The sequence below is a fragment of the Mirounga leonina genome, unplaced genomic scaffold, assembly GCF_011800145.1.
Source record: "Mirounga leonina isolate KUSES-001 unplaced genomic scaffold, KU_Mleo_1.0 Mir_168, whole genome shotgun sequence".
Classification (NCBI taxonomy): Eukaryota; Metazoa; Chordata; class Mammalia; order Carnivora; family Phocidae; genus Mirounga; species Mirounga leonina.
The window spans coordinates 23,706,988-23,729,584 of record NW_023270426.1 but is presented as its reverse complement, the minus strand read 5'-3'; the positions used below and the strand labels follow the sequence as shown (position 1 = coordinate 23,729,584).

Here is a 22,597-nt window from a genome sequence, read left to right as displayed (position 1 = left end):
CCTCTCAAGTTATTCCTGCGGTTCCTGATCTTCCAGCTCTGAGATGGGCCACGAAGGGCCAGCAAAGAGGTGGTTCCTGGGGCCCAGAGGTGGTCTCAGTGGGTCACGGGCACGTGTCTCTCATACCTCCAGTGAGTACCACCCTGTCATCCTGGTCGGGGCACGCCCGGAAGTGCAACGAGACGGCCAAGTCCTATTGTGTCAATGGCGGGGTCTGCTACTACATCGAGGGCATCAACCAGCTGTCCTGCAAGTAAGTGACTGCTGGGGGCGGGCTGAGGGGCGAGAGTAGGGTGAGAGAGGCTGGGGCAGAAGCCGAGGGCTCTAGGAAACGTGCGCTTCAAGCCACGGACACGGGGTCCCCAGGGGCTGTAGACAGGGAGGTTTGCCCCTCTCCCTAGCCCTTTCTGGGCATCGAGGGAGCTGTCGACCCTCAAGAGCTTGGGGCTTCTGCAGTGCCAGTTCCTCAGGCCCCAACCCACCCCACCCCACCTCCCAGTGTCCACCCTTTCACTAACACCTATTAGGGAGATGGGGATGCCAGTCTATGCCCTAGGCACAGGGCACTGGGTTCTCTCTCTCTCTCCCCCTCCTGCGCTCTCTCTCTCTCCCCTCCTGCGCTCTCTCTCCCCCCCCCCCGTCTCCCCCCCATCTCTCAGCAACTCTCCAAACTGTGTTCTGATGAACATTTCCCAGCAGTGTCTTCCCCAGCAGTGAAGAGCTTGGCAGGGTCAAGCAAAGCACAACTCCCAGTGCCCTTGGTAGTGAAGGGTCTGCTCTCCTAGCCTTGAGGGGAGACAAGGACTCTGCATCCAGTGCTCACCTCAAGACCTGGCCGCTCCCCCTGCCCAGTGTCCAGCTATGCCCTGGGTGCTGCTTGTTCCATTTCCGACCCCAGCCCCCCTCTGTGGAGTGAAAGGACACCAGTGAGGATACGGCTCTGGGTGTGGCCCAATGGGGGAGGTCAGGGTTGAGGAGAAGCTCGAGCTGGGGCCCCTCTACCTCCAGCCAGGTAGGGCTCCCCAGCAGGATCTCCATCCCGCTCCCCTTAGCCAACAGGGCAGACGGGAACACAGCAGTCCAGGGCTTGTGCAGGTCCAGCTGGGTCCTATTCACGCAGCCGGGCCCACAGTTGTGAATGAGGAGCCGGAGATGAGAGCAGTGCAGGTTCTGGCCAGATCGAGGCGGGGGGGGGGGCGGGGCACTAGTTCACAGCTTTGGGTTTTCAAAGCACCCCAAGCCTAGGACCCTGGCGAGGTGCCACAGTTGCCCCATTCCCATGGCATCTGGGCAGAGGCCACCAGAGTACGGGGGCAAATCAGAGAGAGGCATTTGCCCTCCCCACAGACAAGGTCAGATTCAGCACTTCTCAGCTCTCCTGCCTCTGGACTCCAGCTCCAAAGCTGCATCTCCCCGTTGACTACAGCCTTAGCCCAGGACCCCCCACCTCACAAGGTGATAATGAGGGTGCCTCCTTGGCACTCTCCCCTCCGTGCTGCGCTGGGTGGGCCGGACTGCCAAGCAGATCTGGCCTCCTTTGCTGGCTTCCCCCCAGCCCCACCCTTCGCCTGCTGCCATCCCCTTACTGGCCTCCCCCATCCTGAATTTCCGGGGACTGTCCCAGCAGCAACAGCAGGTCCCCCAGGGAACTTCTCAGCCTGGACTCGGCCCCTCATCTTTCCCCTTCTTCTGCCTCTAGGAGGCTGCCACATTCATGCAACAGACCCTGGGGAACATTCTAGCTGTGAAAACACTCTGAGCTCTCTGCAGGAGATCTATAGAAACTCCTAAGGGTTCTGATATACCTCACAGACATCCCCCAGCCCTGTACGCCCCTCTTCTTTTACTCCCCGACACACACACACACACACACATACCAGGCCTTTCCTCTTCCCTAGCCCCTCGGACCCTGGAACCTTGAAGGAATCTAGCAGCATCACTGAGATCAGCCCTGGCTCCAGGCAGGGAAGGTTTCAGCCACCCAGGACAGGTGCCAGGGCCGAGGAAGGCCATGGGGGCCCAGAGCTCCAGTGCTAGTGTTTAGTGTGGAAAGGGGTGTGATGAGCTATATGGGTTCCCACAGGGTCCTGCCAGCAAGGCTGTACCCATAGGACCCTCTGAGTCACACCCAGCTAAATCTGAGAGAAACAGAGGGCAGGAGCCTCAATCGTTGTGAAGATGGTGTCCTGTGGGCAACTGGGGTTCACTACTTAGAACTTGATGTTGGTACCCCAAACCACGACCTCCCCATTTTAACCTGCCCTAGGTCAGCCCCAGCCAGGGCTCCTGGAACCAACTTTCCCTGACTCCCTGAGCCCTCAGGGGAGAGGGGCGTCCCTGGTGAGGATCACTTTCAGGAGGGCAGGTCCTCAGAGCTGTGCTGGAGAAGGACAGGGGGGAGGGGGGCAGGGCAGAACCCAGAGGCCATTCTGGGGGCGGGCGAGCCGGGAGGGAAGTGGGGGGCAGGCCTCTTGGGATTCCTGATGACACCTGAATGGAATAAAAAGGAAAGAATCTAGGAAATGGAACTCACGTCTTACCATTTGTGCTGTTTGTTTACTTTTTATTTTGATTTTTTTGCATTTCCGCTTAGCTTGGATAATGAAACTAGACTGGTCAGTTTCATTCCAGTTTCTATAAAAATCAGTTTTCCTTCCTGGTTTTCTGACACTTGTCGTTGTGTATTGGTTCTGAGCCCTGCAGGGAGTGTTGGGAAGCAGGCACACTCCATCCCTCCTGTTTTTCTGGAATTCAGAGCCAAAATAAACAGTATCACGGATACTGAATTTTGTTTTAAAAAAGAAAACTTAGGGGGATTGGAAAATGGGGGTCCAAATCCAGGCGACTGTCCCCTGTCTGGATCAGACAGGGGCCTCTGCACTTCTTCTCGCTGCTTTCTCCTCTTCTCTCCGTGTTTTTGTGGAGCACGGTTGGTGCGTGACTCTTGGGGACTGGTTCAGGGGATGATGACAGAACAAGACTCTTTCCAGCCCTGTGCACATACCAGCGGCATGCCTCCCTCTCCCATCAAGCTCATCCCCCCACCTGCCCCACCCCATGTCCAGGTGGTTCTCCCATCCCATACCCATCTGCCTGCTCATCCTCTCCACATCTCCACCCCACCCCTCATGAGGCCAGAGACCCTCCACCCCCCTCCAGTGCCTGGGGCACACCCTCATCCTTCATCCTCCCCTTCCCCTGGGTAAGGGCAGCACGCATGGCATTATCCCCAGGCTACCAAAAGGAGAAACTGAGGCCCGGGAGGTGGGTGGGAAAACGGGGAGGCAGAGTCCCAACCTCTCTGTCACCCCAGATACAGCCCGTGGGCTCTCCTCTCTGCCCCCGTCTCACCTCTGCTCTTCTCCAGCCCTGGGCACAGACCTTCCCACAGTCACAGTGGATGACTTGGGGGAGGGCTGAGAAAGCTAGGACCTGCCGCTCCTTCTCATCTGTCCCTTGGGCCCCTGAAACTCCCCGTTTCAGTGGGAACCTACCCACTACCAGCCAGCTCCCCACATGGAGTCAGACCCCCCCCTCGTGGTTGATAGGTTTATGCAGCCCATACCCCGCTACCTGGTCCTGAGCGCAGGGTAGCAAGGCTGTAGGCCCACCCCCAGAACCGTCCCCAGGAAGCCCCAGGCTCCTGGACGTGGCTCATTCTTACCAAGCAGGAGTAAGGAGAGTCCAGGAGGCTGCTGGAAAGATCTAGTACCCAAAGAACAGTATGGGGTGCCCATCCCCCACTGCCCTCTTTTGTTCAGCCAGTGGGGAAGACACTTTCCCAGGATAGGAAGATTAGGACCAGATTACACAACTCCAGGGGCCACGTTCGTGTTAGAGACCGTACCCACGGTGCCACCTGGAGTTGTACAACTCAGTGGCCATGAAAGATAGGAGATTACAGTCCGGTTAGTCCAGGCTGGGTGTGGGATCAGCAATGCAGGGAGGTGCTTACTTATTATCATTGGTCTCCAAGAGCCATGGGACAGCATCCCTGACTGTCAGCAGTGGGAATCAATTTCCCCTTTGCCCCCTCCTGCCCCTACACTACCCCACTCTCTCTCTTAAACACACACAAGAGCCGGGCTAATCTCAGACATCGGACACAGCCAAACCTATCTCTTTCCTATTCCTTTGAGGATTCTGAGAGTCGTTTTGGCAACTTCCTGGGTCTTTATTCTCCATCCCCAAAGGTGCTGCTGCTTTAATAACCACCTCTCCCCTCCAGCCCCCACCCCAAGTGGACATCAGTCTCTGAGAGCTGAGGAAGGAGAGCTGAGCCTGACTGGAGCTGGCTGGGAAGCCTTAGCAATGACCTGCATTTTCCCGGGTGGGATGCTTAGACCAGAGAAGGATGCACTGACAAGGTGGTAGCCTCCTCCTTCTCTGAGCCACCCTGTTCCACAGGATGTGCGTGCATCAAGTCCCCTGTAACCCCCACCTCCCGCCACGTTCTCCAGACACACTCCCCAGCCCTCCACGGCTACGCACTGGCCAGGCATTCCTACACATCCACTACCAGCCCTGCAAGGACCAGCCTCCTGCCTCCCCTGCGGGAGACGCCACTGAGGCCAGAGAAACTCCAGCTGCCTGCAGCCCACCAACCACTCCCAGTCCCTCAGGCTAGACCGGGCAACAGGAGTTCTGCGAGGGTCTATCACAGCCAACGGCAACCATCCCCTATAAGCTCAAGGGGTGGCTGATGGTTGGTCTACATAAGAATGCTCAGAGGCCGAGTACACTCACCTCTTGAGGAGGTTTACTGATTCGCGGGGAACACCTGACCTATTATTGAGGGAACACTGGCGATGGAGTTACCTAATTTCCCAATAAGGAAGAGGCAGCCCAAACCCATCTTTGAGCAGGGGAATGGGGGTGGGATGGTCAGTCTGGCCCGGTCTTTAAGCTTCCCTTAGGTATCTGGCCTTGCCGGGGTTCAGAAGATAGTACAGGGCTGGGCATGTGTCCCAGAAGTCTGCAGGACAGGGACTCACTTGAGAGTAGAGTGGCAGCCAGAGAGAAGACAGTGTACCGCGGGGGGAGGACAAAGACAGGGAGCAGGGATGGTGCTCAGCAGCTGCACAGGACCCAGCAGGGGAGGACGCACTCCCACCAGAGCCAGACAGTGATGGAGGAGCAGGTCACGGGGAAAGGACAGGCGGCCCAGGCAGCCAGGGGACCCCCGAGTGGAAGAGGTTTCGGGGCCCTCGGGGAGCCTGCTTTGGCCCTCCCCCGCAACTGTGGTTCTTGCCATGTGAGGGCAGGTGCCCCACCCCTGGTCCCGGCTGGCCGGCTTTGAGACGCTGTAAATTCCGGCTCCTCTCCACATCACCTGTTCCTCACTAAGCCTTTTTTTTTTTTTTTTTTTTTTTTGCATATGTAGTGCTTCAGGGTAGCCTTCCCCAAACCATGTTCATAAGGGTTCCTCAAAAAACATCTTCCATGGTCAAATAAATTTGGGACATACTGGAATATTCAGCTCTTTCCTCCTACAAAACTTTTCCTAGCCTTTCATATGCCAGTGCACATTGCAGCTCTACAAGGAAACCCGGGGATGGATTCCTTAAATTTATTTGGCCACAGAACCCTCTTTGAGAGAACAGATGGAACATCTCCAAGGTCCCTTTTGTCATGGGCACACAGTCTAGAAACAGCATTCCGGAGGTCTCCTTTGAGCTTTCTGGGGGCTGTTTCGTGGATGAGAAAACCTGCCCGGGGCCCTGGAGAGAAGCCGTTGGTAGGGTCTGGAAGGAGTGGCTTCCCAGAACTTGGTCTTCTGGAAGGCTCCCAGCACCCTGCCTGCCTGCCTGCCTCCAAAGAAAGGGCTACCGTTCCAGCTTCACGGGGTCCCAGGCAGGTCAGAAGGGAAGTCTCACCGACCACAGGATAATTAGGCATGAGGTTCCCAATCTCCCCACCCACTTTCCCTAAATCATCCTCCTCTCCACCCCGCCCCTGCCCCCCACCACCCACAGAGCAACATCTATGAGAGAGATTTGGAAGATTTCTGAGCCCTCCCCCCAGCCCTGACTCCAGCCCCCTGCAGCGATGAGTGTGCCCCGCGCCCGACTTGGTTTTCTCATTCATCACTGTGCACTTTGATTTCTAACCTGAGCCTCGCGGATGATGCCAGTTTGTTCTGTGATTTTTCCCCTTTTCCTTCTCCAGATGTCCAAACGGATTCTTCGGACAGAGATGTTTGGAGAAACTGCCTTTGCGATTGTACATGCCAGATCCTAAGCAAAGTATGTTTGAAGATACAAACACAAGTCCCCGCTCCTTAGAAAGCTTCCGGGTGCAGTCCCCCCCAGCGTAGGGCCTAGGGCCAGGGGTGTTGGTTGTTTTGATCTTTGGCTGTTTTGTTTTTTTTTTCCTTTTTTGTATTTTGGTTTGTTAGTTCTTTTGTTTTGTTTTTGTTTTGCTTTGTTTTTCATTTTTGGCCTAATCCTTGGGTTGCCAGTTCAGGGCTGCAGGTAAGGGGCAGAGTGGCGAGGCCAGTGAAAGCGTTAACCGTGGCAAGGAACCCAGCCGGCGGCGGCAGGAGTCCGTGCTGGGGGGTTGCCGTGCCTGCGGCTCGCTATCCTGGCGCGCTCTTTCTGGTTTTCTTTCTTTTGGTAGGTGTCCTGTGGGATACACCGGGGACAGGTGTCAGCAGTTCGCAATGGTCAACTTCTCCAGTATGTCTCTTTCTTCTATTTCTTTCCTTCCCTGGTGACTGACAACCTGCCCCACGCGGGAGGGCTGGGGCCTTGCTTAGCGAGACTTCGAGGGGGCCGGGGAGGGCGTGGGCGTGGTGGTCGTCCTGGGCTCCTCTCGGCCCTCAGGGCTCACTGGAAGCCTGTCTGGAGGAGACGGATATGCCCCCTGCCACCCCCACCCCACCCGCCTCTTCCTCTTTGCGGGGCGCTGGGCGCAATATCACCGCGCGCTCCGGGCAGCCCGGCCAGCAGCGGGGAGGAGCCGGGGCAGGGCCCGCACCTGCCTTTTAAGGCCTGTCTGAGGCGGCCACGTGCTGAGGGGGCCCGGCAGCGAGTGGGTGCACGTGTGGGCCGGTGTGTTGGAGAAACAAGTTCTCCGAGAGCCTGTCTCCGGGTCTGGCCGGAGTTTGTCTGGTTTTGGTTTGGGGTGACGGGGGAGGGTGGGGAAGGGGGTGTTGATGGAGAACAAGCCCCAGGGCAGTGGTTTCCGTGGAGGCCAGAGACCAGAGGCCCTTCTGTGGCTCCAGGATAGGGTGGGAGGGGGGTTTGCTGCCTGCTGCAAGATAGAGGGAATGAGGATTCAAGGGATAATGGGTGAGTCTCTCTAGGCCCTCTCTGGTCTCAGTCCCCATCCAGAACTTCATTCCCTTCCTTTCTTCGACTTGAGAGGCTGAAGCTTTCTGGTTTGCATAGTGAGCTGGGGAAAAAATGTGAGCCCTGCAGCAGAAAGAGGAGAACGTAATTGTGGAATGTTTTGAGGCTGGGAGCAATTGCTTCAAGTGCCACCAGGTGGAGGTGGAGCAGAGCGGAACCAGGCCAAGCTGCGGCGGGGCAGGGCGGGGGGGGGGGGGGGGGCCCCGGGGGGCCCCCAGTCTGTTGGAGGCCACGCCCAGGCAGCCACCCTCCAGAACACTCCAGGCTCCTGCTCGGCCCACCCCCACCTCCTCCTCTCCAAGGAGGACAGCTGAGTCCTATGAAGAATGAGGAACCAAAGTGGCGGTGCCTGGGCCCAGAGACATGGAGCATCCAGAAGAGCCAAGAGCAGGATGCGGGGGGGAGGGGTGCACTTAGGTGGCCCTTGGGAGAAAAGGGGTTTGTGGGTTTGGGTCTCAGGGTGGAGTGAATGAGTCTTCCCAGTCCTCCTTAGGCCACAGCACAAAAGCCTAGAAATCTTCACCTCCTTCTCCCTGCTAGAGCCTGGAAGCCAAGACTTGAAGAGGAAAGTAGAGGCCCCAGGGAGGTGGGGGCTGGGCGGCCCAGATGGTCAACTGTCTTGACGGAGTGTGGGAGGAAGCACTCTGCCCAGGCCCCTCCGGTAGGAGGCCACGGAGGAAGGCTGTGGGGCTAAGAGCAGAGCTGTGGGCAGGGCATGTGGTCCAACAGAATTCTTTGGAGTCCAGGCTCCAGGAAGAATTGCAGAGTTAGATCCAGCCCCACTGGAGGGCCAGAGGTCAGGAGGGGCCTCAGGAGGGAAGGAGCAGCCAGGCCGAGGCTAAGGAGCAGGGTAGAGAGGCAGTGGAGGACCTATTCCTTTGCACCCTCAGTCCCAGAGCCTCCCTGGCTTACGGGACTGTCCTGGACAGGGAGTCCCAGCCCATCATGAATCGAGGAGCAGAGCCTCCAGAACTCGGCCACTGGCCAAGCTTCTCTGCCAGCTGGGCTGCTTCAGCTTTCAGCTCAGAGCTGCTCAGAGGGTCAGCAGGGCCCCGGGAGCCCAGAAAAGGCCTAGAAATGCTTCCACAGGCCTTTCTGCCTCGCGTTATCAGGTTCCTTGCTGTTACCTTTTCGGGAGGATTTATATTCTTCACACACTTGGCCCAGAGCACTTCGTGCATTGTTCTATCAGATACTTATTGCAAAGGCAGTAGAAAATGCTAGCTCAAGTGTTCGGGCTTTGGATTCAGACAGATGTGAATGAAGATGGCAGCCAGCTGCTGAGCTTACCAGTTCTGGGGCCTCATTTAACCTCTCTGAGTTTGTTTTCTCATCTGCAAAATGGGGACAGTGATATTTATGCCTCGAAGGTTGCCGTGAGGAGAAAGTGCAGTGATGTGTAGGAAGGGCTCGGCAGAGAGCCTGCTGCCATGGTTGGAGGGCAGCTTAGCACCTCTCCCAGCTACAGCTGGTATGGGGCGGGGGGCGGGGGGCGGGAGGGCCAGCACCAGTGCCCTGGTGGCTGACTCCCAGTCCTGAGCAGCGTCTGACTTTTCCCCTCCACCTAGACAGCCTGTAAACCAGATTACCTTTGGCAGCGGGCCACGGAAACGGCGCCCGTGGCCATGAGAGCACTTTGAAGCCTCTCCTCTTCCCCTGACAGCCCCTCCATTTCCCAAGAGTCAAACCTTGTGCATCTCTATGCCCCCCAAGTGAAAGAACACACACACACAAGCATATACTCGCACACGTGCAAACACGCATGTACTCACACATACTCAGACACACAAGCACATGCCTGCACTCATGCAAAACACACATCTGCTCACCCCCGCACACACCTGTGCAAATGCATGAGCACATGTTCTCATCAGGGGCCCGCATCATGGCCTCCTTGGCCAGGCCCCTGTAACTGCGTGTCATTGGACATGGCCAGGATGATGACTTCGTTTGTTGTCTGGTAAACCTGGCCCTCGTGGGAGTCCAGCATCAGGTTGCCATGGTCACTGGTCAGTACCTGGTAGGACCCAGCTGTGATTCAGTGGCCCCGCTCCATCCTGGCGGAGTGGCAGCCTATGAACATGCTGAGCGGGAAACATCTTTGACAGGAGCGGACTTAGCCACAGGCCCCTCAGACTCTATCCCCGGTGAGAGGGAAGCAGGGCTGCCTTCCTGGAGACTGGGCAAGCTCTCAGTGACCTCACCAGTCCTGTCGGTCCATCCCAAACAGGACTGGCCTTTGACTGAAAGGGGGGGTCCCTTAAGAGGCCCAGACGCTGCTGCTTGGTTCCCAGACCAGGAAAGCAGAAGAAAACTCTTCAATGGCTTTCGGACCCCACGCGCTTCTCCAGGTGGTCATTTTCCTCACGACTAGCCGGTCGGGCCCAGAGACCCAATCGGCAGGAAGGGCACCGCACTTCCTGCTCATGGCCCCCAGGTTCTCCTTCCTCTAGAGGAGAGGAGAATGTCAGAACACAATCTCACCTCCTCCCTGGACCTCACGAACTGACTGTGCCCGCGGGGAGGCCATATACTGGGCTCCTGTACACGCACCGAGCCTCCTGCTGTCCAGGCCTCTTGCCTCTTCCTCTCACTATGCGTGGCCCCTTTTGACAGATGAGGAAACCAGACTAGACTTGCCCATGTGCACACAGCACAGTAGGGACAAAACTAAGACTTGGAGCCTGCAGACAGGTGTTGGCCACATGAGAATGGTAGGTGAGCTTTTCAGAAACACTCTGGGCTCCCACCCGAGACCCTGATCCCATTGTCTGGGATGACTGTGAAGCGTAGCCGGGTGGCAGAGCTCCCAGAGATCCAATTTAACAGAGCCTGAGAGGTGGATAGGCCGAGAGCACTTGGAGATGCAGTGGGTCTGGGGCAGGGCTGATCCTTGGGCAGAGCCCTTTGATCTAACCCCTCTAGGGTATGGGTGCCCACTTCACAGGGCTCTGAAAGCACCCATTTACAATAAGATCCCACTTCAGAAAGTGCAGTTGGCCCCGCATTTGACACATGTGTTCCGCAGCTGAACCCACCTGGCTCTTCCTACAAGTTGCAGTTGGCTTTCCTAAAGAATGAAATCAGGCTCAAACCCCAAGGCCTAGGCCTCCATAGGCTTCTAGGGTGTTGGAGGTATCACGTGGAGAAGTGACCTGCTGCCTGGAGCCTCCTCCCCTCCCCATAAACTCAGGAGCCTCCATGCCCGGGCTCCCAGTAGGTGGGCAGACCAACCACGCCTTTGGAGGCAGGACAAGGACAAGGGCCAGTCTGGGCCCCCCCCACGCCCTTGTTCTGAACAGAGAAAAGGGCCCTGTGAATGAGCGCAGGGCTAAGCAGGGGTGTCCAGGAGGGGTGTGAGAATGTGGAAGGCCTGGCACTGGAGCTGGGGGGAAAGCAGGGACTCCTCGGGCCGCCACCCCCACTCACCTTTCCTCCCTGGGGACATCTGCCAACTGACTTTTGCGCCTCTGCCTCCCCACCAGGTACTAACCCCACAGCTCATCTCTAAAGAACCTGCCCTGCCTGCTGATCCTAACATTTCCTCTCTCCAACCCCCTCAGGGCTCTCGGGGACTGGGTGCCAGGGCAGGGGCTCAGGAGGCCGGGAGGGGACACCACTAACCTGCTTTCACCTCACAGGCTGGCTGCTGGTGTCTGAAGCGTCCTGACCAACGTTTCTCTCTCTCTCTCCCCCCCCCCCCCCCCCGCGCCCCGCCCCGCTTTTCTCTCTCTCTCTCCCCCCGCCCTCCCCCACCCTCCCCGCTCCCCCATCTCTGTCTCTCCCTCCATCCCTTCCCCTCTCTGACCCTCCTCTCTTCTGCCAGAGCACCTTGGATTTGAACTAAAGGGTACGGAGCTCTATGTATCAGTCAGTGCCACGCACACCGCCCCTCTCCGCAGCCTCTGACACCATGCTCGCTGGACGTTGAGTCTCCTTTCCAAAACATGGAAAAGGGATGAGTCCAAAAATCTCCCCTGGCCCCACCAAGATGTCCTATCATAAACTACATTGATTTGGGGGAGACAAGAAGCTCAGAAGAGCAGAGCACCCCGGGGTTCAGACTGTGCGCCCAGGGTACAGCAGCACCCCCTGGCCTGAGGCCAATCACTGGGAGGCCTCCCAGGAGAGCAGCCTCCTGAGCTGGTGTCCTGGAGCCACGGCATCCTGGCTTGGAGAGTTGTGCAGAGAGGCATCCTCTTCAGTTCGACTCTAATCCTCCTTCCTGTTCCCACTTCCATTTCCATTGCTTTTCATTCTGCACCTGCACTGGCAGCTGATCTCACCCATTTGTCTCTGCCCCCCTGCCCTGTGTCTGTCTGCCGGGCTTTGCCATCCGCTTGGGGCTGTCGCTCCCTCCATGATCTATCTCCACAATGGCACGCGTGTTCTTCGTCTGTGGGCAAGACGAGCGAGGGTCTAGGGTGGGCTGGCCTCTGGTGCTTGCCCTCCTGCTCCCCGGCTCAGAACCTTACCTCCCTCCCACTACTGCCCCCAGGCCCCTGGGAGACACCTTGAGTGGGAAGGGACTTGGAGGGGTCGGTCTGTCCTCTCTCTGTGCTGGGAGGCTCTGCCCTGGCCTCAAATGTCCAGACATGTTACAGCAGGAGAGAGGCAGGGGCTCAGAGGAGTCGAGGCTTCAGTGGGGTCAGACCTCAGATGCGGTACAGAGCCTACAGTATGAAAAGGCTGTTCTCGAGGCAGGACTGGAGAGGCCCTGGTTCCCTCACCGCCTCGCCCCTATCAGCTCTTCTCAGGAGATAGGGCTCGAGGTCTGTGAAGAGTGTGTCTATCTGCTGATGCTGACGGGTTGGGAGGAGATGGGCCGAGTCTGCGTGGTGTGTGTGATCGTGGCAGGATGCGTGCAGTGAACCTGTGGGGGGTGGACATCACACACCTTGTTAGGTCCCCCGGTGCGGGATGCTGCGTGCACGAAGGCGCGCGCCGGGACATCTTTGTGTGAAGGTTGAGCGTCATGCAGGTGCAACTGTGAGGGTGTGGAGGTGAGCGGCCGCGTGTGCAGATATGTGTGTCTGTGATGGTGGGCTGGATGTCCGTTCATGCACCAACTCAACAAACATCTACTGAACCCCAGAATTTGCCAGACTATGGCGCTCTGGCGCACAGAGTCCCTGCTGTCCTGGCGCTCAAATTCACAGGATGGGACAGTCAACAAACAGGAAAGATTTCAGGTGGTGGTAAGTGCCATACCAAAAATAAAAGAAGGTAATGGGAGGGTGCCTAGCAGGGGAGGGAGTGACCTTAGCCGAGTGGCCAGGGAAGGCTTATGCGATGAGCTAACATCTGGGTTAAAACCTGATGGAAAACAGGCAGCCCTGCCAACAAGTGGAGGGGAGTGTTGGAGGAGGGGGCGCGGCAAGTTAGGGACGGTGGGTGGGGTGGGCTTGCCTGATTCAGTGGACGGAAAGGATGGCAGCACCTCTGGACACAGCAGACACGGGGACTGGACCAATGATGAGATGTAAAGGCAAGGCTGGGACCGTAACCCAGGCCTCCGAGGCCATGGTGCGTGTGTGGGCTGGACTCGAATTGCAGGGGGGAGGCCATTGTGGGTTTTCAGCAGAGGAGTAAATGATCTGCTGGCTTTGGGGCAGAGAACAGACGGGGTTGGGAGACGGGCTGGGGAGGAGTGGAAGCAGAGAAGCCAGTCAGGAGGTGCCCACCTGTCCAGGTGAGAGGGGACATCATCCTGGACTGAGCTAGAAGTGGTGGAGGCGGAACTGAGAAGACTGGCTGAAGCGTCAGGTGTCAGAGCAGGTGTGGAGGAAGGAGTCATCAGCAGTGACTCCAAGGTCTGGGGCCTGAGCAACAGGAGAGGGGGTGCTGCCCCTGACGACATGGGACGGGCAGGGAGCAGGTTTGGAAAGAGGCTGGGGAATCAGCGCTTCTGCTTGGCCGTGGCCCTTGGGTAGAGGAGTCTGGAGCTCAGGGAGAAATCAGGGCAGGAGATACAAATCTGAGAGTCACCTGCATACAGACGGTTTTAAACTCTGAGCTGCGTGAGATCATGGGAGGAGAGAGGGCAGGTGGAGGAAAGAAAGAAGCCTGAGAGCCCCTTCTACTACCTTGCGGCCCACATGGAAGAGTAGGAAGCAGCAACTGAACAGGTCAGCCAGTGAGGGAGGAGGATACGCAGGAGCGAGAGGGGAGTGGACCCAACAGGGGGAGTCAGCTGGGAGGGAAGCAAATGACCGGGAGACCTGGCAGTAGGAGGTTGTCGGTGACCAGGACCAGAGTGGTCTCGGAGCAGACAGGAGACAGATGCCCCATTGGAGAGGACTGGGGGGCGGGCAGGGATGAGAACTGGAGGCAGGACATGGACCACAGAGCCCAGAGATGGGGGTCCAGGTGGAGGGCTGTTCAAGACCGCATGATCATGTGTGTGCGTGTGCTTCTCCGGACACGTGCGAGTGTACCTTTGTGAAGGCGTCTGTCTGTGTACAGATAGGCATAGTCCTAAAGGTATGTGCGTCTGGAGGGTTTGTACTCCCAGTGTTTGCTGGTGGGTGTACGCAGGAGGTGCCGCAAGCCCCAGGACTTAGGGACATGTCCCGGGGCTCTACCTGGGTGTTGGGGTCTAGCCTCGGCGTGCCCCTGTGGAGGGGCCAGCAGGCAGGTGCAGGGAGCGGCAGGGGGTGTCCAGGCTGCTGCTGTCGCCTCTTGCCTTTTCTTCCTCCTGGTCTTCTCTGCTCTGGAAGGGCAGGAGTTGCCCCACCAAGAAGTGGGAGGTGGAGGTGGAGGGGATAGCTGGTTCTTTTTTGAGGGCTTCGAAGCCCAGCCTGGCTCAGCTCCTCAGAAAGGGGCTGCTCCTCGAGCGCAAGAACCGTCCTAGGCACCAGGGGCTCTGCTGCCTCTTGGCTTCTCAAAAGCAAAAGGAAAGGCTGAAGCGGGCCAGGGCCACGTGCTGTCCAGGCCCAGGGACCAACCAAGGCCCTTCTCTCCATGCCCCACTCCATGGGCCTAGTGCCTCTGTCCCTGTTCCTGGCATCCCTCCTGAGTCCAGCCTCCGGGTCTGATGTCCTGTCACCAGCCCAGAACAAGCCACTCTCCCACTTCTTGGAAAAGCTGAAATGGCAAGCCAGGCCTTTGCCCGTGAAGAACAGCTCTCCCCCACCCGTCCAGGCCCTTTGAAGCCATCAGGCCACTGTGCAGTAGGGCAAGGTTGCTGGTCAAGCTGGTTGCCCTCTCCTCTGGCCTCTGGAACTTCGCCTCCATCCCACCCACCGCCATCCCCCTGCATTTGCCATTCACACGCTCTGGGCAGGCGGCAGGGTTTGGGAAGGTGAATTCAGGGGTAGTCACCTGGGACCAGATCCATGAGTGGGTAGATTTCGGGGCAACAGAAGGCAATCCAGGAGGGAGGGGCTAGCTGGGGAAGGAGGAGATGCAAAGGAGCTGGGAGGCCCTGAGCTGGAGGGAGCCCGAAGCTTTGGGGGCGGAGGGGAGGGCGTCTTTGCATCACTGTCCCCACAGATCTGCCTCCTGCCCTGCCCCCTCACATCCTCTGCCTCTGCCTCTGCAGAAGCCGAGGAGCTGTACCAGAAGAGGGTCCTGACTATCACCGGCATCTGCGTGGCTCTGCTCGTGGTGGGCATCGTCTGCGTGGTCGCCTACTGCAAGACCAAGTGAGTGGCAGACACCCTGGCCTGTGGCAGGCCAGCCAGCGATGCGCCTCCAGGGTGGCTTTCGTGAGGACAGTCTCTCTTCGCCCCCCACACCCCCCCTCCCCACCCTCCTATGCCCTAACAGCCCCTTCAGGGGCCTCTGCAGCTGGTGCGGGGCCAAAGGGCTCGGCCAAGAAGCAGGAGCAGAGGGTAGAGGAGGCAGGCCCCAGAGGAGTGAACAAGAATCAGCAAGAGCCCAGGTGTCGGAAGAAGACAGATCTGGGTGCGAATTCAGCTCTCCCATGTACCATGACCCCGAGCAAACTGATGGGCCTCTCTGAGTCCTCATCTATAGAGTAGGGATGATCCTAGTAGGTACCTCGGAGGGCACTGTGAAGGAGCATCTGCCCTGTCAAGTAGGCAGGCGCGGGGGCAGTGTTGGTGGTGAGGAAGCACAGAAAGGAAGGCTACATTCCCAGGTGACAGAGAGACCTCAGGAGGCACTGTCTAGTCCCACCTGGGAGAGGTCTAGGCTACAACACAGAGAAGATGGGGCCAGGTCACCTCTGGGCAGAGGAAAAGTGAGGGCAGAACCTCGGGGCAAGGGAAGAAAGGTGCAGAAAGGGGGCTGGGCAGTTCCCAGAGAATAGTGCAAGCTGACAGACAAATGCCAGAAAGGATCAGTTGTGTTCCTAGAGCATGAGCAGCCCAGACCAGTTGGAGCAAAGGCCTGGGGTCAAAAAAAGAGAGGCATGAGTCTAAGGAGACCGCTGGAACCCAGATGGTATCATAGGGCATTGAATCCCAAGCTAGGCAGCCTGGGTTTATCCTGTAAATGACAGGGAGCTCATGAAGGCTGTACAGTGACGTAATACAGGAAAAAAAATGATAGCTCTGTCCCATCCATTCTTACCTAGAAAGCAAGGGTCTGGGCATAACCACCATTTAGGGTACTGAGTCCCTCAGTCTTGACTCCTGCTACGCCCATCTCTGGGATCTAAGGCCTTGCCAGCCTTGGGAGTTAAGGCCCAAGGAGCCCAGAGGAGACTGGGCCCAAGAAGGAAAACTGAGGTCAAGAACTGGGGGAGAAGCAAACCCCTATTCTAACCTCCAGCACACTTATTCATTTCTTGAACAAACTTGCATTCAATGCCTGCTGGATACCAGGCCCTCTGCCAGGCGCATGGCCAGGGCTCTAAGCAAGATGTCCAGTGTAACGGGATACGTCACAGGGGGGCCGAACCTCAGGTGAAGGGCAAGAAGGGTTTCCCCGAGGAGGGACCTTTTAGGCTGAGCCTGGGGGGAGAGCAGGCATTGGCAGGTGAAGCGGCTGAGTGTGTCCCAGGGGGTGTAACAGTATGTGCAGAGCTGCTGAGACCAGAGAAGGCCAGCACAGGGGAGGATCAGAAGCAAGCCCCCCAAGGATACGGCAAGCTGGGTTGCGGAGAGGGCCGTAGGAGAGGGCCCGTGAAGGCTGTTCAGCAGGGGACTGACGTGACTAAACTTGATCATTACAGAACAAACGTATTAGGCACTTAATATGGCCAAAGTAAAGTGGTCCACGAGCCCCTGACCACAGCTCTGCGTTTGATGGTCCTCGTTGCACTTTCCTGAAAGTACCTTGCTCATTAATTTGTTTATGTGTTTATTAATCTGCCTCCCCTACTGGCCTTCGAGCTCCATGAGGGTAGGGATTGTGTCCGTCTCCTTCTGTTCCAAAACAGCATCGGGCACATAGTAAAAACCCAAGAAATAGTGAGTGAATGAGTGAATGGACCAGTGCTTGAGTATTTTATCAGCTCTTAATTCTCAGTGGACTTTGCAGTGGGTAAGTGGTCACCCTCTTTAAGATGAGCAAAGCACAGCATGGCGAGTGTAAGTAACTGGCCCAGGATTACACAGCTAGGAAGTAGTGGAGGTCTAGGCTCTCAGCAGAGCCAAAGCGCAGAAGCGCTCTGCTCCGGTCCTGCCGAATTCAAGCTGGTGGTGACGGTGGAGGTGGCAGGTGGGTGGGTCCCTGGCTGAGAGCAGTAGCCGGAGACTGCCGGGGGGCGGAGGCATCGCGGCCAGAGGTTAGAAGAGTTCTCCTGGAGGGACAGCGCGGGAATTTCATACACGGCGTGGGGGACACGCCAGGCTAACACACCCTTCTCCCGGGTAGAAAACAGCGGAAGCAGATGCACAACCACCTCCGGCAGAACATGTGCCCAGCCCACCAGAACCGGAGCCTGGCCAATGGGCCCAGCCACCCCCGGCTGGACCCCGAGGAGATCCAGATGGCAGATGTGAGTGGCCTTCCCAGAACCCCCCTGGAGCCCTCACTGGATAGCCGGCCTTGTCGTGCCCCCTGCCAGGCCAGGCCAGGGCGGCAGCCAGCCCACACCATGCTCAGCCTTGCCTGCTAGCCTAGCCTCACCAGGACGGCTGGCCTCGCTCTGCCCACTTCCTGAAGGGGTTGATTTGCTGGGGCCATCGCTGCCCTAACACCGAGTCACTTATCCAGCGGACCACTCCCCAGCCTGAAGCCTAGCGTGTGGCTCCCCCATCCCCACCAGGAAGGAGGGCCGACTCGGGGACCTGTCACTAACTCCTGCCACACTGTGTCTCCCGCAGTACATCTCCAAGAACGTGCCAGCCACGGACCATGTCATCCGGAGGGAAACCGAGACCACCTTCTCTGGGAGCCACTCCTGCTCTCCTTCTCACCACTGCTCCACAGTCACACCCACCTCCAGCCACAGGTGGGCCCCAGCCAGGCGCGTGTCTGCCTGGAGACACACAGAGAAACCCCCCAGCCAGGCTCGCCTCTGTATTGAGGGTCCCCCTGAGTCAGAGGAGGGAGGTGGAGAGCTTTAGACCAGAACCCACCACTAGACGTTCATCCAGATCCTCAGCAGCCCGGATTCCCTTTTCCAGTCTAAACCGACCCCAGGGGGACACCAGCATCCCTGTGCTCTCACCTGACATTTAGTTTCGGCACCACATTATCTGGCATAAAGTGCCTCCTCGTTCAACGCCCACACCTATTTGATGCCCTTTCCTGAGTTTGCCCATATGAACCTAGTCCACCTTAGCTTCCTTTTCTTTAGAGTGGAGAGGTCTGTCTGGCCAAGGACGAAGGTTCATAGAGCTCAAGAAATAACATGGTTGGCCCCCTTCTTCCCTGGGGAGCGGTACGGACTAGGCAGGGCCCCCAGGTATTGGCCCGTGGGGCTGCGCTCCTGACATAGATGGCTAAGGACCATGGGAGTGGAAGGGTCCCAGACAGGGGGCCCCGGGCCGAGGCTGGTGGGGGGAGATGGTTGCACGGAGGAAAAGAAGAGGCTCGCGCACATGGCAGCTCACCCATCCACAGGACACTCAGCCCTCCTTCTCCCTAGATCATGATATGACACGTTGGCTCAGAGTGGAGAAGGGCAGTACTCTGAGGGTGCCTGAAATGAAATGAAGAACCAGGGACCACACCTGCTGGGCTGTCCTGCCCCTTCCTGATCCCTCACCTCTCCCCCACCCACTTTCTGCAGGCATGAGAGCCACACATGGAGCATGGAACGTTCTGAAAGCCTGACCTCCGACTCGCAGTCGGGCATCATGCTGTCATCAGTGGGTACCAGCAAGTGCAATAGCCCGGCGTGCGTGGAGGCCCGGGCGCGGCGGGCGGCAGCCTACAGCCTGGAGGAGCGGCGCAGGGCTGCCATGCCATCTTACCACGACTCCGTAGACTCCCTGCGTGACTCCCCACACAGCGAGAGGTCAGTTCCTGCCTCATGCCCTCTGCCCCACCTTGGCCAGAGAACGGGCACCACTGACCCAGGGCTGACCCTTAGGGCACCTCAGAGACACCCCAAAGATTCTCCTGTCCATATTTCCGATTGGCCAGCAAGGCCCCCGAGAGGTTCAATGATCTGCTCAGTGTCACCAGCATGTTCACGACAGACTGGGATTGCAGCTGAGCCAATGGACACTGGTGTGGAGTGACCATCTAATTTAATTATCCCACTAGGACACTTTCCAAAATAGAGGGGATGTTAATAATTGCACTAGAACATCAGGAACAAATGGGGGCTCTTCCAGACAAACCAGACCATATGGTAGGCCTACCCTGGTGTCACCGAGAGGCCCCATGGCCCAGCGGGAACAGAAAGACACCAAGATCGAGCAGACTGGAGGGTGGGAGGGGAGGCTGTCTGCAAGGAGACTGACCAGTGCAGGCTGGGCACGAGCCAAGAACGACTGCAGGCCCTGGCAGTATCAGCAACAAGGCCCAGGGATCAAGACACCATTGAGTTTCCGAGCAATGGGTGGAGTGAGAACCAGGAAACTCCCCTTCTCCCCACCAGGAGTCACAGGAGGCCAGTCCATCACCTTGCTCAGCCCTCCAGTGGCCCTTAGCAAGTGGGGTCTGTGGGAAGAGAGCAGAGGAAGGCGCATAGTACTGGGAACTCCAGGCTGGAGTAGAGGGAGAGGAAATGTTCTCTTGCTCTAACTTAGCCTACTCCATGCCAGCCCTCGCTGAGCGGGCCTGCCTGGGCACCCAGAGATGGCCCACCTGGTTCTTGCTCCCGAGGAGCTCCAAGCCACAGACACAAACCACTGAAGCTCACAGCCGCCGAAGGAACGTGCTAAGGACAGGCCATCTTACCAGGGCAGAGACCCAGTCTGACTCCAGCCTCTAGGAAGCAACCAGGTTTTCCCAGACCAACCTTTCAAAGCCCAACTCCACCACCTGTGTGATTTAGAGCAGACTGATCACCCCTGTGCCTTGTTTCCTCAGCTGTAAATCATGAAAAACCACCTGTCACGCATGGTTCTCGTGAAGGCCATCAGAGATCATATGCACGAAGCTCTCTGCCTCCTACCCAGCTATGCTAGGTTTAGCTGTTGTTTTCAGTAGCAATAGGACTCCTTAATGGTTGGGAGGTAGAGAGACAGGGAGAGCACTCCAAGCAAGGGGAGCATCCTGTTCCAACAGAGGCATTTCAGAATGGCTAGTGAGTGAGGTGCCCAGAGCAGGGTGAGCTGTAGGGAGAGTGGAGCTGGGTCTGAACAGGTAGGCTGGGGCCAGGGAGATGGCTGATGGCCCTGGGTTCTGCTTAGAATGTGGGCCCTGGATGGGTAAGCAGAAGGGCCTCCTTAAGCAAAACAGTGACGTTAAAAGATTGCTCTGGAAAGTGCATACAGGAGAGGAGAGGCCCTGGAGTGGGGTAATGACCAGAGCAAACAACTAGGCCCGGAATGGGGTAGAGCAGGGCACAGGGTGTGTTCCAGGAGATGGGGAATGGTAGCTAATTGGATGTGCATGTGGGAGAGGGCAAAGAGGGAAGGCAGGAGATTCAGAAAGAGAGTAATGGGGACTCTGGAGAGCACTGAAGTATAAGTCCTGGTTCCTGCCTGACATCGGTTCAAATCCCAACTCTACCACTTCCTGGTAGTGTGAGCCCTGAACAAGCCACTTAAATGTTCTGAGTCCCAGTTTCCCTATGTGTAGTATGGGACTAACCTAAAGGTCTTAGAGAATCGTTGTTATTAGATGAGATAGTACGTGTAAAATGCCCCATTCTGAGCCTGACCCAAAGTAACCATTCAGAAACCTGGTGGCTGTGAGCATCCCCCACACCAAAGGATCATTCATGGAGGATCGTCAGGCAGGCACTTGCATTCCATCTGATACATTTATGGAATCATCCCAACGACGCCACGGAATGAGCACTGTGGTTATCCCCACTTAACAGATAAGGCAACTGAGCCTGGGAGAGGTTAAGGAAATTGTCTAAGGTCAGTGGGGAGTGCCACCACGATTCCTGCACGCGGGATCCCAGGCATGACCACTGCTCTCCGTCGGGATCCACTCCTTCACCCCACCCCGTAGCCCCCCCGCCCACGCCTCTGCCTCTCCCCGCAGGTACGTGTCGGCACTGACCACGCCCGCGCGCCTCTCTCCCGTGGACTTCCACTACTCGCTGGCCACGCAGGTGCCGACTTTTGAGATCACGTCCCCCAACTCGGCTCACGCAGTGTCGCTGCCGCCGGCCGCGCCCATCAACTACCGCCTGGCGGAGCAGCAGCCACTACTGCGGCAGCCGGCGCCCCCCGGCCCGGGGCCCGGGCCCGGCGCCGACATGCAGCGCAGCTACGACAGCTACTACTACCCCGCGGCGGGCCCGGGGCCGCGGCGCGGGGCCTGCGCGCTGGGCGGCAGCCTGGGCAGCCTGCCCGCCAGCCCCTTCCGCATCCCGGAGGACGACGAGTACGAGACCACGCAGGAGTGCGCGCCCCCGCCCCCGCCGCGGCCGCGCGCCCGCGGCGCGTCCCGCAGGACGTCGGCGGGGCCCCGGCGCTGGCGCCGCTCGCGCCTCAACGGGCTGGCGGCGCAGCGCGCACGCGCGGCGCGGGACTCGCTGTCGCTGAGCAGCGGCTCGGGTGGCGGCTCGGCCTCCGCCTCGGACGACGACGCGGACGGGGCGCTGGCGGCCGAGAGCACGCCTTTCCTCGGCCTGCGCGCCGCGCACGATGCGCTGCGCTCGGACTCGCCGCCGCTGTGCCCGGCGGCCGACAGCAGGACTTACTACTCCCTGGACAGCCACAGCACGCGGGCCAGCAGCAGACACAGCCGCGGGCCGCCCCCGCGGGGCAAGCAGGACTCGGCGCCCCTCTAGGGGCCCCCGCCGCCCGCCGCCCCCTCCGCCTCGCCTGCCCCACTGTCTTTAAGGAGAACAGAGACCATCGCCTGGAGAGAGAAAGGAGGAAAAAAAGAAATAAAAATATTTTTATTTTCTATAAAAGGAAAAAGGTATAACAAAATGTTTTATTTTCATTTTAGCAAAAATTGTCTTATAATACTAGCTAACGGCAAAGACGTTTTTATAGGGAAACTATTTATATGTAACATCCTGATTTACAGCTTCGGAAAAAAAAAAAGAAACAACAAAAAAAAGAGATGGGCCAATTTTTTGACTCTTTAATAGAAACCTATATTGTGGTGCCTTTTGCTGTACGCTACTCTGGAGCTCCTGGAGAGAAGTCGGGTTGTGGGGTGGGGTGGGGGTGAGGGGAATGTAGGATCCCAAGCTGGCAGGGGTGAGAGGGAGCCGGCAAAGAAGAGGCTGCTGGGTGCTGGGGGGGGGGGGGGGGGGGGGGGGGGAGGGGTCGGGGGGGGGGGGGGGGGGGGGGGGGGGGGCAGGGAGGGGATTGGCCCTGAGGAAGGAAATGAGGACAGGAGTAACTTTGCCCCCAGACAGGATCTTGAGTCCCCAACCCCCCTGAAGAGAAGGCAGGGATCCTAGGCTTGGAGCTAGAGTCGGGGTCAGGTAACATTCAGGGGGAGACTTAAGGCCCAGCGACAGCAACCAGAATGGGGAGGGGGCCTCCCCACTCCTTACAGCTGCTAAGGGAGAGGGCACTGAGAAAGAGGTCTTCCCAACAGTCCCGGCCCCAGGGAGGGGGCAGCTCTACCAGGGCCCCGAAGTTCCGGCTCCTCCTCCCCTGTGGCCTCCAGGATGCCCTTCCGTCCTCTGCAGCACCTTCGTTTACAGGTTGTCTTTTCTATTTTATGCCTGCATGTCCTTTGCATTTCAGATTCTTTAGATTGGATGCATGGTCACGCTGGGACCGAGAAGAGCC

The 22,597-nt window shown here is 58.1% G+C and overlaps 1 protein-coding gene across 2 annotated transcripts in view; it reads left to right on the top strand.

Moving 5' to 3' along the window:
• Positions 1-22,057, top strand: part of NRG2 (neuregulin 2) — a 243,002-nt gene extending 220,945 nt beyond the window's left edge. Inside the window, exons 5-11 of one of the 2 annotated variants that reach the window (XM_035014275.1) lie at positions 133-253; positions 6,169-6,245; positions 14,896-14,998; positions 17,139-17,262; positions 17,591-17,718; positions 18,502-18,729; positions 20,880-22,057. In XM_035014275.1, the coding sequence (XP_034870166.1) occupies positions 133-253; positions 6,169-6,245; positions 14,896-14,998; positions 17,139-17,262; positions 17,591-17,718; positions 18,502-18,729; positions 20,880-21,633 (1,535 nt within the window). In that variant the 3' untranslated portion in view covers positions 21,634-22,057. Of the gene's footprint in view, positions 1-132; positions 254-6,168; positions 6,246-6,618; positions 6,678-14,895; positions 14,999-17,138; positions 17,263-17,590; positions 17,719-18,501; positions 18,730-20,879 lie in introns of both variants that reach the window. The other variant, XM_035014276.1, reaches the window with a different exon arrangement.
• Positions 22,058-22,597: the final 540 nt, after the last annotated feature.